This window comes from Melospiza melodia, chromosome 1, assembly GCF_035770615.1.
Source record: "Melospiza melodia melodia isolate bMelMel2 chromosome 1, bMelMel2.pri, whole genome shotgun sequence".
Classification (NCBI taxonomy): domain Eukaryota; kingdom Metazoa; phylum Chordata; class Aves; order Passeriformes; family Passerellidae; genus Melospiza; species Melospiza melodia.
The window spans coordinates 58,507,007-58,520,738 of record NC_086194.1 but is presented as its reverse complement, the minus strand read 5'-3'; the positions used below and the strand labels follow the sequence as shown (position 1 = coordinate 58,520,738).

General features: G+C 36.4%; 1 protein-coding gene across 8 annotated transcripts in view; it reads left to right on the top strand.

The window, feature by feature from the left end:
* The window catches only part of TNS3 (tensin 3), a 202,219-nt gene that overhangs the window by 71,034 nt on the left and 117,453 nt on the right, over window positions 1-13,732 (top strand). For 7 of the 8 annotated variants that reach the window (XR_010028071.1, XM_063158847.1, XM_063158857.1 and 4 more), the window contains 4 exons: window positions 3,694-3,744; window positions 4,966-5,088; window positions 6,572-6,636; window positions 11,029-11,112. Coding sequence is in view for 7 of the 8 variants with exons in the window: in XM_063158847.1 (XP_063014917.1) it covers window positions 3,694-3,744; window positions 4,966-5,088; window positions 6,572-6,636; window positions 11,029-11,112 (323 nt within the window). In the remaining variant the exon portion in view is untranslated. Of the gene's footprint in view, window positions 1-3,693; window positions 3,745-4,965; window positions 5,089-6,571; window positions 6,637-11,028; window positions 11,113-13,732 lie in introns of those variants that run through there. The other variant, XM_063158885.1, reaches the window with a different exon arrangement.

The window sequence follows — 13,732 nt, the reverse complement described above, 5'->3', positions numbered from 1 at the left end:
AGGAGTGTGTTCTTTGTTTGTAGCAGTGAGCTACATCTGGGTTCTCAAGTGGGTATCTGATAGTCTGTCACTGTCATGTCTTCACTTGTGAAGGCAACATTTAGAAGTAGGGTTGCTGTTGCTGTATTCTGTCTAGCTCTTCCTCATTAATTTGTTTAGGTGCATTTTTCATGCCATTTAATTTTCTATAGGAAATCTAACAAATATATAGTGAGCTTTCTCTGCAGGTTTTTTTTTAATGTTGACAAAAAGCTCTTAATCTCCTGTGCTGTTTACTGGCTACTGCCATGGCATGTATTGTCTCAGCTTGTTCTATGAGGGATAATTTGAAACAAGGCAAATATTTTATTTACTTTTTTTTCTTGTACTGTCTTTTTAATTGTTAGAATCAAATCCATGACTTCAGGAACATGAACTCCATTCACAGTAGAAATTTGTTGCTGGAGAGATTGTACTCATGATTTAAACACATTATCTTCTTCTCACAAACTGAGATGCTATAGGTGCATTATAAACCAGATTGAGCTTGTGATGTGGACTGAAGTCTTCAGCATGCTGCCTAGCTGCCCTTGGCTTCCCTTCCATCAAGCACTGGTAGCTTATAAGGCACATGATAGTAATAGTGTGAAGGTGACCAGTGTGTAAAGCTTTATAGGTTCAAATTCACCTGTTCTCTGGCCATTTCCATGCAATAACAGTGTAAGCTTGTAGTCTCTCCACTACTCTTAATCTCACTTAATGCTTGACTGTATTACAAAAATCTGATATATGGTAAGTCTGGTTTAGTGTCTCAGAAGGATTGTAGTCTCTGCCTCTGAAAGGGGTTGTAGTCAGTTTCTTCTGCAAAGTTGGGATTTTTTTATTTTTTGTTTTAGTTCTGTTCTATTTATTAATTTATTTTCTAATGGCTACTTTGGAAATCAGCTGTCTTGATAAAAAGAAGGCTTTATGCCATCTACTCCAAATGTGTTTCTACAAATTTGTAAAATAACCTGACAAAGCACAGCCAGGTTGTAGATTCAGAGAGCTTGTTTTTAAACTACCTTTTGTTTCTCATGTTTTGAACACCTCTTCAGCCTGCTCAAGAGGCACATGTGAATCAGCAAAGAAAAAACCCCAAAACCTCCATGAAATGGTATACAACTCAGCAATCCTGCTGAAGTTGATAGGAACAATTCTACTCTTCTGTTGGGTCAGGGTCTCAGATAACAGAACATATACTACAGCATTTGTCATTTTTTTCTAGTTGTTTTCCTTTCACTACAGTGAAGGGAGTGAACACATTGTTTCCTGCTTGATTCCTGTTCGGTATGAAGAATATGAAAAAAAACCCCTAAGTATCTAATTTTCTTTAACAGTAGAGGATTATACTTTGACAGTCTGAAACCAGAGATTAAAGTCTGTTGATAGCTTACCGTGAATTTTTCTCTGCTTTGATGTCCTAAAAAACCATATTCCCTGTAGGCTTTGGTTCCCAGAAGAAACATGACTTTCCCAACAGATGAAAATTAGAAACTGAAGTTAATGCTCCTCTTTCTTGTACCAAAATATAAGTAAGTAGACCTAGGATATGCAAAAGAGGGACCAAAAGGGACGCAGTTAATCTTCCACTGTGTTATGGTTTAATCCCAACCAGTAATTTAGCCCCACACAGTTGCTCCCTTGCTTTCTCACCAGTGGAATGGGGGAGAGAATCAGTAGAGTAAAAGTGAGAAAAGACATAGGATGAGTTTAACAGGTTAAATAAAAGCTTTACACACGAGCAAAGCAAGACAAGGAATTATTAATTGCTTTCTATGGGCAGGCAGATGTTCAACCATCCTCAGGACAGCCAGGCTTCATAAGCCAAAATGATGACTTGGGAAGCCAAACACCACCACTCTGAATGTCACTGCTCCCTCCTTCATTTGGCTTATATGCTGAGCATGTTATATGGTATAGAAAATCCCTTTGGTCTGTTGAGATCACTTGTCTTGGCTCTGTCCTTTCCCAGCTTCTTATGCATCCCCAGCCCACTCACTGGTGGGGTGGTATGAAGGCTCTTGGCAAGAAAAAAATTTCTTGAAAAAAAAAAGCTCTTGACACTGTGTAAGCACTGCTCAACAATAATGAAAACATCCCTGTTTTATCAACACCATTTTCAATAAAAATCCAAAACACAGCCCCATATGGGGTACTGTGAAGAAAATTAACTCTACCCCAGCCAAAACCAACACACAATGGCATCTATTTATACCATATATTTCTCTTCAAAGGCTTCTATGATGTCCTGCTTTGTTGTATGCAAAATGTTGGTTCCTGCACCTTCTTGTTTCTGTTCTGTGCTGTTAGAATTCCTGGAGTATCTCGATGTGATCACTGTAGCTTGATGGGGACTTGGGTACAACAGCGTCTTTGAGTTTGCTGTCTGACCCAGCAGTTACAAATACCCATCATGAGCACGACTGTATCCTGACACAGGAATTCTTAATTGTTCTTAAATATAAATACAATAAGAAAGATGAATAAAAAAGTTTTTGTCATATACCCCTTATTTTTCTGTGGAAAATTTTAGGTAATTGATTTCTTAATATAGCGTTAGCACTCATTTTAAGAATTCAGTATTGAGAACTACACCTCTCTGTTACTTTGTTTTCCAACTAGGAAAGCTAATAGAAAATTACAAAAAAATTTGTGTCACTTATAGAAGACAATGTTCATTTAATTCCTGTTTTACTATTGGCATTTCAGGAAGGATAAGTACAGTGATGTAGTTGCTTTAACCTGTTCAGTTTTTGGCTTCTTTGCTTAGACAGCTGATGAGAGTGCTGGTTAATGCAAAAGGGTAATACTTTAGAAGAGTGTTGCACTTTAGAAAAGGGTTCTTAAATTGTCCTTGGGTAGTGCTAAACTATATAAGGGACTTGCCTCATATTTACTCTTTCTCATGTTTATGACCTATTTATTCCTTTCTCTCAGTGTAATTAATGAGACTTTTTCAATGATTATGCAATCTGTACATAACTTGGCATGTAAAATAGCCATGCTGTGAAGGAGAATCTGCCTCATTAGCATTGTTTCAGTTCTTGAGTAATGGTATTTCAACTTTTTGTTATTGATTGATACTAATTTAAGGCACTTTCTAATGAAAGAGTCAGTTATTCTTGTATACACTGCTTTCTTTTGTTCATTTTGCAGTCTGTCTTTTCATTTACTCCTTATTAAACAGTAAGTAGAGGGTAACTTGCTATTTAGTGGGTTAACAGAAGAGTTGGAAAACCTCACAGTCTAAGTTATAATTAAATAGGTATGTCATATCTTCCCTGCAAAGTTTTGACAGACCAATACTTGTCAGGAATGCAAATTCAAATATTTAACAGTGTACCACCCTCTCAGACTTCTTATTGTTAATTCTTATGGTCATCATTATATTTCATGGTAGCCAGGTCTCTCAGTATACCTCTGACTCAAAGCCATGTGAAATAAATAAGATGTAGTAGAATTTTAATTGTCCTTTTTCAAAATGTGCATTTAAGTTTAGCTTTAGTTACATTGTAAAATAACTGAATATCTAAAATACATTAGTGCTACCTAATGTCAAATGTTAGCCATATCATTGTAGTTTCTGGCAATTTTTATGTTTCAAATACATCTATTTACCACTTAAATTATATACTCTTGATGGTTAATATTTTTTTCGTTCTTTCTGAACAGGTATTAAACCTCTCTGAAAAGAGGTATGACCTTGGCAAGCTTAACCCAAAGGTAACGACTGTCTTCAGTAACATAGCTTTCTAGTGTTAAATACAACTTAAATGGCCTGATAAACCCTGAAGCTATGCAAGTGTTGATATACAGAGTAAGAGAAGTTGTTTTGAAAGATACTAAAACATCCCACATGCATCCCTTTTTATTTTTTCTCAAGTTCTGTTTTGTGTCTGTTAGTTCTGTGTTTTACACAGCTATTCTTGTTATTTTCTTAGGACCATAAGCCTGTTGTGACTTCTGAAAAACTTCTATTGGATGATACAAATTTTACTTCAAGTATACTTTTTTTGTGCAGTCACAGAATACTGGAGTTGTATACTGTAACGTAGAGTCAGCTGAAGCTAGTGAACTTGATTCAGATAAGGACTTCCCTTTTGTACTGTCTTTGAGTAGTTGCTTCTCTGCACAATAGAGTAATAAAGAATTTCATAATGATTGACATCTGACTCTTGTTCCTTCTCACTAATTGATGTGTTTGTTTGTTGTAAGAAATGGTGTGCAGGTACACTTCAGCATCTGTTATAAGGCCAGATAGAGCGGCCCAGATGTGTATTTACAGCAGTAGATTTACAGAGATAAGCTACCTGAGGAAAGTACCTCTCTCAAATTTAACTTTTTGCATGCTTTATTGATCACGAAGGATGAATTTTTTAATATTAGGCATATGTTGAATGCATAATATGTATGTATTGCATATGTTTTGTTACTAACTATGCATATAATAAAAATAGACTTAGTAAACCGTATTATATAGTGAATAGAAAATCTGAACAAAACTTTTTCATGTTTAATCATGTTGCACATGAAGGAAATAAATTTAAAATAAAATTAAAGCCATCAAAAATCATTATTTGCTCTAATTCTGTTTGAATTTACTGGTATAAAATACCAGAAATTCTAAATGAAAAATAATGTAAAAAATCAAGACCTTCAGAAATTGTCACTTCTAAATGGTTGGTGAGATTGGGATGGGGCGAGGAGGGGGAGGACGAAGTTTTTTGTTTATTTGATTTTATGAAAGTACTGGTATCTTAAAAAAACATAAATTCCCTCTTCCCCTTTAGAGACCTGTAAGCATCAAGACAATTGAATTGCATGATTATCTGTGATGGGAAAAGTTGTGAGGACTTTCAACCATGACATTTATTTGAATCCAGATTTTAGTATGTGATACTGGAGTCAAGGTGTCTCTCGTAAATGTTACTTGTTTAATTGCAGATTATGGATGTGGGGTGGCCTGATTTCCATGCTCCGCTTCTTGATAAGCTGTGCACCATCTGTAAGGCTATGGAGTCCTGGCTGGACAATGATCCTCAACACGTGGTGGTGATCCATTGCAGAGTAAGTGCTGTGGATGACTTTGTATTCATCTTCAAAAAAATTGTCCTTTACTATTCTTGTGTAAAAAAATAAAAAGTTAATCTGTTTTCAGTGTTGACAACAGTGTGCCAGATGTTGTGTTGATGTAAATAAGCTTAAATCCATTGATCTTCCATTCTTGTTAAAGATTTCTTTTTTATTACTTATGTCCTAGCCCTTGCTGCAGGTATAGCATGAACCAATGTTACTTAACCCTTCAGAGATCACTGTTACTTCTGTAAATGTATTTAGAAGCTCGAGGTTTTTCCTGCTTGATGGAAAACTCTCCATGTTCTGTGACACTCATGAATTTTGTTGCTGGGAAAAGATAGGTACTGTATCACACATCATCTCTTTAGACTGTATGTGGTTGTAGGAATTGAGGTCATTAAGGACCTTCTGGATATTTTTGAAAGGTTTTAATTGACAGCATCATTGCAGTGCCTTAGAGTAAAGCTACCAGCGTGCTGTGTTGTTTCCTCCTGCTTGCTCGCAATAAACAAAAATAAAGAAAAACCTTAGTTAAATTTGGATAAAATTAATTCAGAACTGGATTGGTAGCTGCGTTCATGACACTTGATGCAAACCTATCTCTGTTTCACTGGCAGATGTTATTCTAAACAAAATGATGGTGATAATGGGATGGAAACTTCAAATCTGGTTTGTGTAGTCTCCAGTCCCAAATTCTTCCAGCCAGAATGTTATTGTATGAAGCACTTGAAATCTTACTAGTTGCAGGAATGCAGCCAGGAAAATGCCCATACTTGGCACAAAAGGGAGCAAAGTATTTCTAGGTATACACAGTCATATACAAATTGATAATGCATGTTTTTGATTAATGCCTTTTGCTAATATAGGTTTCCAGCCACAGAGATAGTTACAGCCACCTACTATCAGCTGAGAGACTGAAAATATTTTGAAATCTGTGAGAATTACTTCATATTAGATTTTACTGTGTTTGTCATGTAAATTATTTAGAAACCCTTTAGAACATTTTTGAAATTATCCAAAGAAAATCAGTTACTATAAATCTCAGGTGTTGAGGAGGTAAAAATGTGAAAACATGCCAGAAAGGTCTATTCTTTCTAAAATAGGTATTTTAATGCATTTCATCCTGGGAATTGCAGCATTGTCTAGACTTGTTGTGAATGATCACTAAAAAATAATACAAAATTAGAGTAGTTCATACAATTTTTTTTCTTTTTTCCCATTTGATTCCTCTTAATTGGTAAGATTTGACAGGCATGCACATAGAAATCCTACTTAGTGTTTTTTATGTCATTTGTCAGCCAGCTTACATTGACAGATAAGCTGCTACCCATTATTTCCACCTTTCCATCAACCCAGGGTGCATGAGAAAGGACTCTGAATCTCTTGCCTTGAAATTGTATTTAGTATGGGTCTTAAATATAATAATGCCAAATAATGTAATACATAAGTTATGATTCCCTTTTTCCTAATACAGGGAGGAAAAGGAAGGATAGGTGTAGTCATATCATCATATATGCACTTTACCAATGTTTCTGCAAGGTAAGTATGAATAATGCATGTTGTGTGGTTTTTTTTCCAATAAACATTGGGGAAAATGCCTTTTAGTTGATTATTGTCTGTCAGCTTAATGTTTTGTCAGGTTTTCTTCTCAAAGAGTTTTGAAGCATGTCTTTCTTAACAGAGTCTGTTTTCATTATAGTTTTCATGTAATCCTGCTTCCAGTAGAAGACTGGATTAGGTGACAGCCTAAGATCCCTTTGAAACTGACATTTTATTGGTTTTCAGAAAACTTTTCTGAAGGATGTTTTCAGATGAATGATAGACTGTGCAAGAAAACATTTTTATGTCATGGTACTATCTTTATTCTGTTAAACCTCTCTGTTTGCCACATCCATCAAGTAGCCTCTTGAATTGGTGAGAAATTATTCCTTAATTACTTAAGAAAAATTGTTATTAAAATCTGGAAAGAGTGTTTGAATAGGGAACTCCTAGACATTGATCCGAGTGCAGACTGAAGTGTAAGGAATAATCTAGACTTGAGTTTGCAGTCATTTCAAACAGTAGGTGTCTGATTACTTAGTTTTAATTGTTTCTTTTGGAGTACTCAAATTATGAAATGACAATTGACAATTTTTATTAAAAAAATATACAGTTTGATAAATGGTCTCAAAAAGGATGAAATGCATTTTGGATATTTTTGTTGGGATTCTAATCACATTGTTTTCCTTTGGGGTTTTTTAAATTTATACACATACATAAATGTACGTATATACATTTTATATACATACATAAATATATTAAAATAAGAATACATTCTAAATGTCATGGTTAAATCAAAGTTGGTCCTGAATTCACACCAGCATGTCAGTAATAGATCTGATCTGCTACTGTAGTTGACGGAGTCTTGAATCACTGGAGGTTAATGGCAAATTACTCATGGATGTCAGGCAAACTAGAATCCTGGAAAATAATCTGTGTTCATTGGGGTAAACCAAATTTATAAATAGTTATGGACCAAGCAACTAAGTGCATTGTGTACACCAATATGTGCTTAAAAAACCACTTGCTTCAGTGATTGTCACAATTTCATATTTTGTTGAGAAGTACTGTGAATGGCAAAAACTGTCAAGTGAAGGTAGTACAGTTGTTATGGTGTGATTTCAGTGTTGCAGTATTATGTCATCCTTAAAGGTGGTACCTAGCTATAAATATACCATTACAGTCACATTCAGGTGGTGTTTTGTTAAGCCCAGCAATGAAAGGTATGACCTTTTACCCCAAACAAATTCAGGACTCCTCCAGTGAAGTTGCAGGAGAGGAGTGAGCTTGGAAGCCCTCTTTAACTTCCTGGATATCTGGCACCTGCTATGCAAAGCTTAACTTTTCTGTGTAAGGATGAGATTGGGGGTTTCCCTGCTAGGATTTGTATATCCTTAGCATTATCAAGACTCTTGAAAATGGTACACAGCAACCTTGCAGAAGCAGAAATTACTGCAGATGCTGTTGTTAAGGGTGCCATCTACTGTGTCTGAATTGTTACTTGGAAGACCTTGAGGATGTTTGCCTTAAAGAAAGTTCATATTTGTCAGCATGCATAGGTGTCCTGGTTCTGGCCAGGACAGGGTTATTTTTTTCAGTATGCTTGAGGGAGCATGGCCAGTACCCAGAGGTTATTCTAGACCACCTCATGTCATTGCCAGGCATGCGGGGAAGGGGATCCTTCAAGGGAGAAGGGGTCCCTTTGGGTTGAGAAAGTGTGGCAGACAGAGCCATCCAGCATTGTCTATTGTTGGGAGTTTCCACAGTGAGAGATACTGTTTCCTTTCTTCTACCATCTGCCATTAGTGTTGTTGTTACTATTCATTTTCTTATCTCATTCCTGTGTCCAGTGAATTGTTCTTATTCATAGACCAAAACCTGTGATCTTTGCCATTGTGCCTCCAATTCTCCTCTCCATCTCACTGCAGGGAAGGGGAAAGGAGGGAGGGAACAAGCAGCAGTGTGGTTTGGAGAGCATCAGTAGGAGCACTTAATTAGGGAATTCCCTTCCTGAAGCACAACAACATGCCAAAGAAATCTAGGCTTAATGAAATTCTGTGAATTTATGCTTAGCACCTTTGCTGTAAAGACACACTAAGAATTAAGGTTGGAGTTGTTCAGTCTGAAAGAACAGTAGGCTCCAAGGAGACTCTCTGGTGGTCCTCCAGTACCTGAAGGAGGCCTGCAAGATGGGTGGAGTGGGACTTTTTCAAAGTAAGGCAGTGATAGGACAAGTGAGGGATGGCTATAGACTGAAGGAGAGTAGATTTAGAATAGATATTAAATATAAATTCTCTAATGTTAGTGTGATGAGACACTGGAACAGGCTGTCCAGAGAAGTTGTGGATGCCACATTTCTGGAAGTGCTCAAGTCCAGGTTGGATGGGGTTTTGAGTAACCTAGTCTGGTGAAAGGTGTTCTGCCCATGGCAAGAGAGTTGGAACAAGATGATCTTTAAGGTTGTTTCCAAGCTAAACCATTGTATGATTCTATGAAAAATCTTTATTGATGCAACCTCCCTTTAGGTATATGTTGTAATATCAAATTTTCTCATTTAGGAAGGAATAATGTGTCATCACATTTAATGAGGTCAAACAGAGCTCTTTGTAATTTTTGGCAAATTCTATTTTAACAAGCAAAGTGCTAGCAGTTTTTGGCCACTTAGGAAGAGGCTGCCTAAATTCTGGATGGTAGTGTGGGTGAAGATGAATGAAGATATATGATGGATTGGGTGAGAAAGAGGATTTGGGTCACGAATATTGTAAGTACACACTATGCAATTTTTAGCACCCATGAAGAAAAGGCTTGACTTCATAGCCTGACCCAGCATCCAGTCAAGACAATTGGCATCTTCTGATTAATTTTTGGAAAAGGCATAAATTTCATTTTTATCCTGATATGCGTATGTGTACTTTGCAGGGCTTTTTTCCTCTGAACTCATTTAGGTTGAACTAGTTGTGGAATTTAAAAGTTAAGATACTGGTGTTGTCTTGGTTTAGGGCAGATTTGAGAGAGAACCTCCAAAAGGGAGCCCCCCCCAAAAGCAAACCTACATGACCCCTCCTCCCAACCAGTTTGGGAAGAATTTTCTTGGTGAGAAGTAGAAAAAAAACTGTTTCTTTAACAGGAAAAACACTCCCCAGCACAAAAAAATAAACAATACCAGATGACAAAACTCATTCACTGCTCTGAAGAGAACAAATTCAGAAAGTCTCTCCTGTGGGTGCCTGCGCTGTTATCAATCCCTCTGGCACTGGGAAAGGCTGCTGCCCAGAGCAGGCCCCCATAGACCACAAAGCGCAAGCTCTCAATGCTCCCCAGGTCCCAGTTGGGAGCAGGTTGGAACAGTTCCAAGAAAAGGGAAAGAAAACCAGTCCAGGGCAGACTCTGCCTCAGCTAGCTAAACCAACTAAAAAGCAAAGGAGTGTTCTGTTCTGCTCTGTCAGTGCACAGAGAACACAATGGAGGAGTGAGAGTAGGCTGATAACAAAACTCTGTGCTTCTTCTTCTCCCTGCACAATACAAGACTCTCAGAGCCAGTCTTGAAGGCACAGAATATAACATCCAGCATAAACAGAACACCTGACTGGGGATACAAGCATCATAACGTCACCCTAGGACATGTGCATTCTTATATTTTGGAACTTCTGAATCTTTTATGTTCTGATGCAAGTTAAAACTGTGAACTATATCTGTTATGAGACACATTCTTTTTCTTTTTTTCTGTAACCTCTTGCCTTCCTTCACCCAAAAAAGACCCACATAAGAGCCATTCTGGATAAAGAATAGAAGAAAATGTATTTTTTTGAATATGTTGTTCCTTGATTCTGTGTTTGAAGAGTTTATGGTTTCTGATATAAAATAGTTCTTTTTCAAAGACAGTCTCTTCTTGATGGCTCATGGTACAGGAAACAAAGGCTAAATGAATTACTGACTGCTTAAATTAACCTCTATCCTGGTACTACAGTTCTTTCTGAAAAAGAAAATGAATTTGTATTTTATAGAGAGAACTCCCAGTGGCACATTAAAAAAAATTATGGCAAGTATCCTTCTTTGGGAGCCTGAGCTGTTTGGTTCTGCCAAAATTTTTGCATTCTGATTTCAATGTATTCTTGCTGGAAGTATGCAATTCAGTTTATTGAATAAGCATGTAGATGCTTTGCTCAGGAAGGAAACTATCTTAAGGTGTTGAATGAGAAGGTGTCAATGGAATAAACACAATTGTCCACAATATCCAAATTATTAGAGTTGTGAGTTAGGTGCTTGTTTTTTTAATTTTTCTTAACTTCCCTCCTTTTTTTCTTCCAAATATTTTTGCATATTTCAAGCAGTAGCCTGCTGAATTTTTGAGATAACACTGAAGCAGAATAACATGTGTCTCTTTCTTGACAGTGCTGATCAGGCTCTAGACAGATTTGCTATGAAGAAATTCTTTGATGATAAAGTTTCAGCTTTAATGCAGCCGTCCCAAAGAAGGTATTCAATTTGTTTCTAATTTATATCAATAGGAAATGTCATAATTATCTTCTGCATCCATCCCTTAGTCCCTTTCCAGCTATGTGGAAGCTATTTCCACAAGATCTTTCAGTGCTTCCTGAATTTGCAGCACTTTATCTTGTATTAATATTCCTTGATTGATGAGATCTCTCCTTGAGTTCCTGCACGTGGTCCCAGATAGACGAGACCTTTTTTACCAGACTGTTATCTAAATGGGTTCTCACTGCATTGTTTATTAACAAAGAGATATCACAATCTTGATTTTTCCAAGATAATAATAAACTAATTTTTCTGTGATACAATAATGAGTATGTGAAGAATGCTGATTAGTGTGCAATTAAGATATTTTTACTACTTGTTTAGAGGATCTGCAGATTATGCACTTGCCCCATGTCCATGCTAGTAAATGTTTGTCAAAGCATGTGATATTCATTATGGCAAGTTCATGTATCTGGATGTGTTATCTTTTCAGTCTGTCTGTATGACGAAGGTTGAATTAGGATTCAAAGTATTTCACTTTGGAAAGTGAATAGTTCGGGGGTTCACTATCTACTATGACAGGTAATTGAAGAATTCAGTACCAAAAGAGACTGATACCCGTCAGACAAATAATTGTGATATAGGTGAATCTCTTTTAGAAATATAAAATATCATCTGGGTTTGATTTGGTAATTACTGGTTTGTTTTTATTTTATTTGTCTTAATCCATGTGCATGCAGTAGGTAGTTTAGAAGTTGTTTATAGTATAAGAATTTGCTAGTAATTAAAACAGAAAAACCAGTAGTAATAACTATGTAAGGTGTTTGGTTCTGTTAATCTCTAAATAAAAACGTACCAGTTACTTTTTTAACCCATTAGGTGACATGCACAGCTCCTTTTAACTTGAAAAATAGTAACACAAGACTTGAAATTAGACTTTCATTAGTAGAAGTTAGACTTGAAATAAACTTTTCATTAGTAGAAGTTCGCTGGCCTTTTTTTTGTTTCCATTTTGTGCTTGTATATATGTGTATATGTGTATTGCATTTCAATAATAAGGATTTGAGAATGCTGCCTACCAGACAGAGAAGTGTGAACCATAGCAGCAAAAGGAAAGAGATGTTGTTAATCTTCCCATTCAGAAGCCCTAGACAGCAGGCATATTTCAGTGAGAGCTAGGAACCTCCACAACAGCCTCTGAATTGTGCATCAGGGTAGTTTTCCAACCATATTGATGGGAAGTTTCAGTAGCTACTAACTTAAGTGAACTGTAGGTGAGCCCTAAAGCTAGACATTAGGTATAAATGATTGCATCTGTCTTTCCTACATCCCCTTTAAGGACACTTACTTAATTCTTCTGGGGGTAACTGCCGGTGGAAGGGCCTCAGAGATACTCGGTTTCCTTCTTGACTGAAGGAGTTAACATCTTTCCTCACCAGTACTGAACTTGAGCTGCCCTTGCCATCTTCCATACATATACACATTACCACTTAAGAGGGTAATTTCTAATGAGAACAGAGGTAGTTTTCCAAACTTTATGTCAGAACTGTTATCCCAAATCTCATCTCTCCTACCTTTGCCTGGCCTGGTAGGCCAGATGGTAGAGATGGTAGGCCACTAATCTTATTGTAGAGAAAGGAAAACCAACTCTCTTAATATTTGTGGATAACTTTATACTCCTTTGTCCCCATTCTGATCAGTCAGTGGCCTTTTAATACCCTTTTTCTCTGAAACCATTGCTGGGTAATTAATTAGTGATATCCTTGTTAAAACCCAGTTGATGTATAAATGGGTATAATTTAAGTGGATCTCAAAATTGTAAAATATGAAAATGCACCCATTTTTCACATTCTGAAACCTTTTCTCTACCAAATCTTGTCTAGATAAAAATAAATTGTCGCAACTAAGTCACTTAGCTTTTTCCTACTGCTAGTTGGGTACTGTAACAATGACAAGAAGAGTAGCTGTAGACCAGATCTATTTTGAATCCATTCTCAGATAAGCAGTTGAAGATTTCTCTGAATGAAAAATGCAGATAGAGACCCTTCATATGAAAAAAATTTCTCACAAACCTTGAGGATAAATGTTTGAACGCTCTTCTCAAAAATAAGCTGACTGTCTCTAGGCCCCTTAAGTGCACTACCTTGAGAAAGGTTTTCAAAAATTTCAGTCTAATTTTTGTAATAATTGAAAGCTGGTAAAGAGAAAATGGTCACATTGGTAATAGTAAATAATTTATTAAAGTCGTGAGAGGTCACTGACAAAACATTTTAAGACAATATTTTTTGTCACGTTAGGTGTGTCAATTTGTAAAATTTGTGCTTTTGATGTACCAAATCCTTTCAGAAAGACTGAAGGAGAAAACAACAACAAAAAAAGCCTTTTCTTAACATTTAAAATAGAGCTTTGCAAGCTCTCTGTAAAATTAAATCTATTTTAAATTACCCACAACCCCCATTCTGGGATAGTAAAGCTGTTGTTACTCAGCAGGATATCCTTAGTTGTGGCTTTGCCAGGAGTTCAGCTAATGAGATCTGTGCATAAAGGTGAAAAAAAGGTGATTTTTCTCTATACATTCCTGAGAATAAAGTTAAATGAAGATTGTCTCATAGGCATGGAA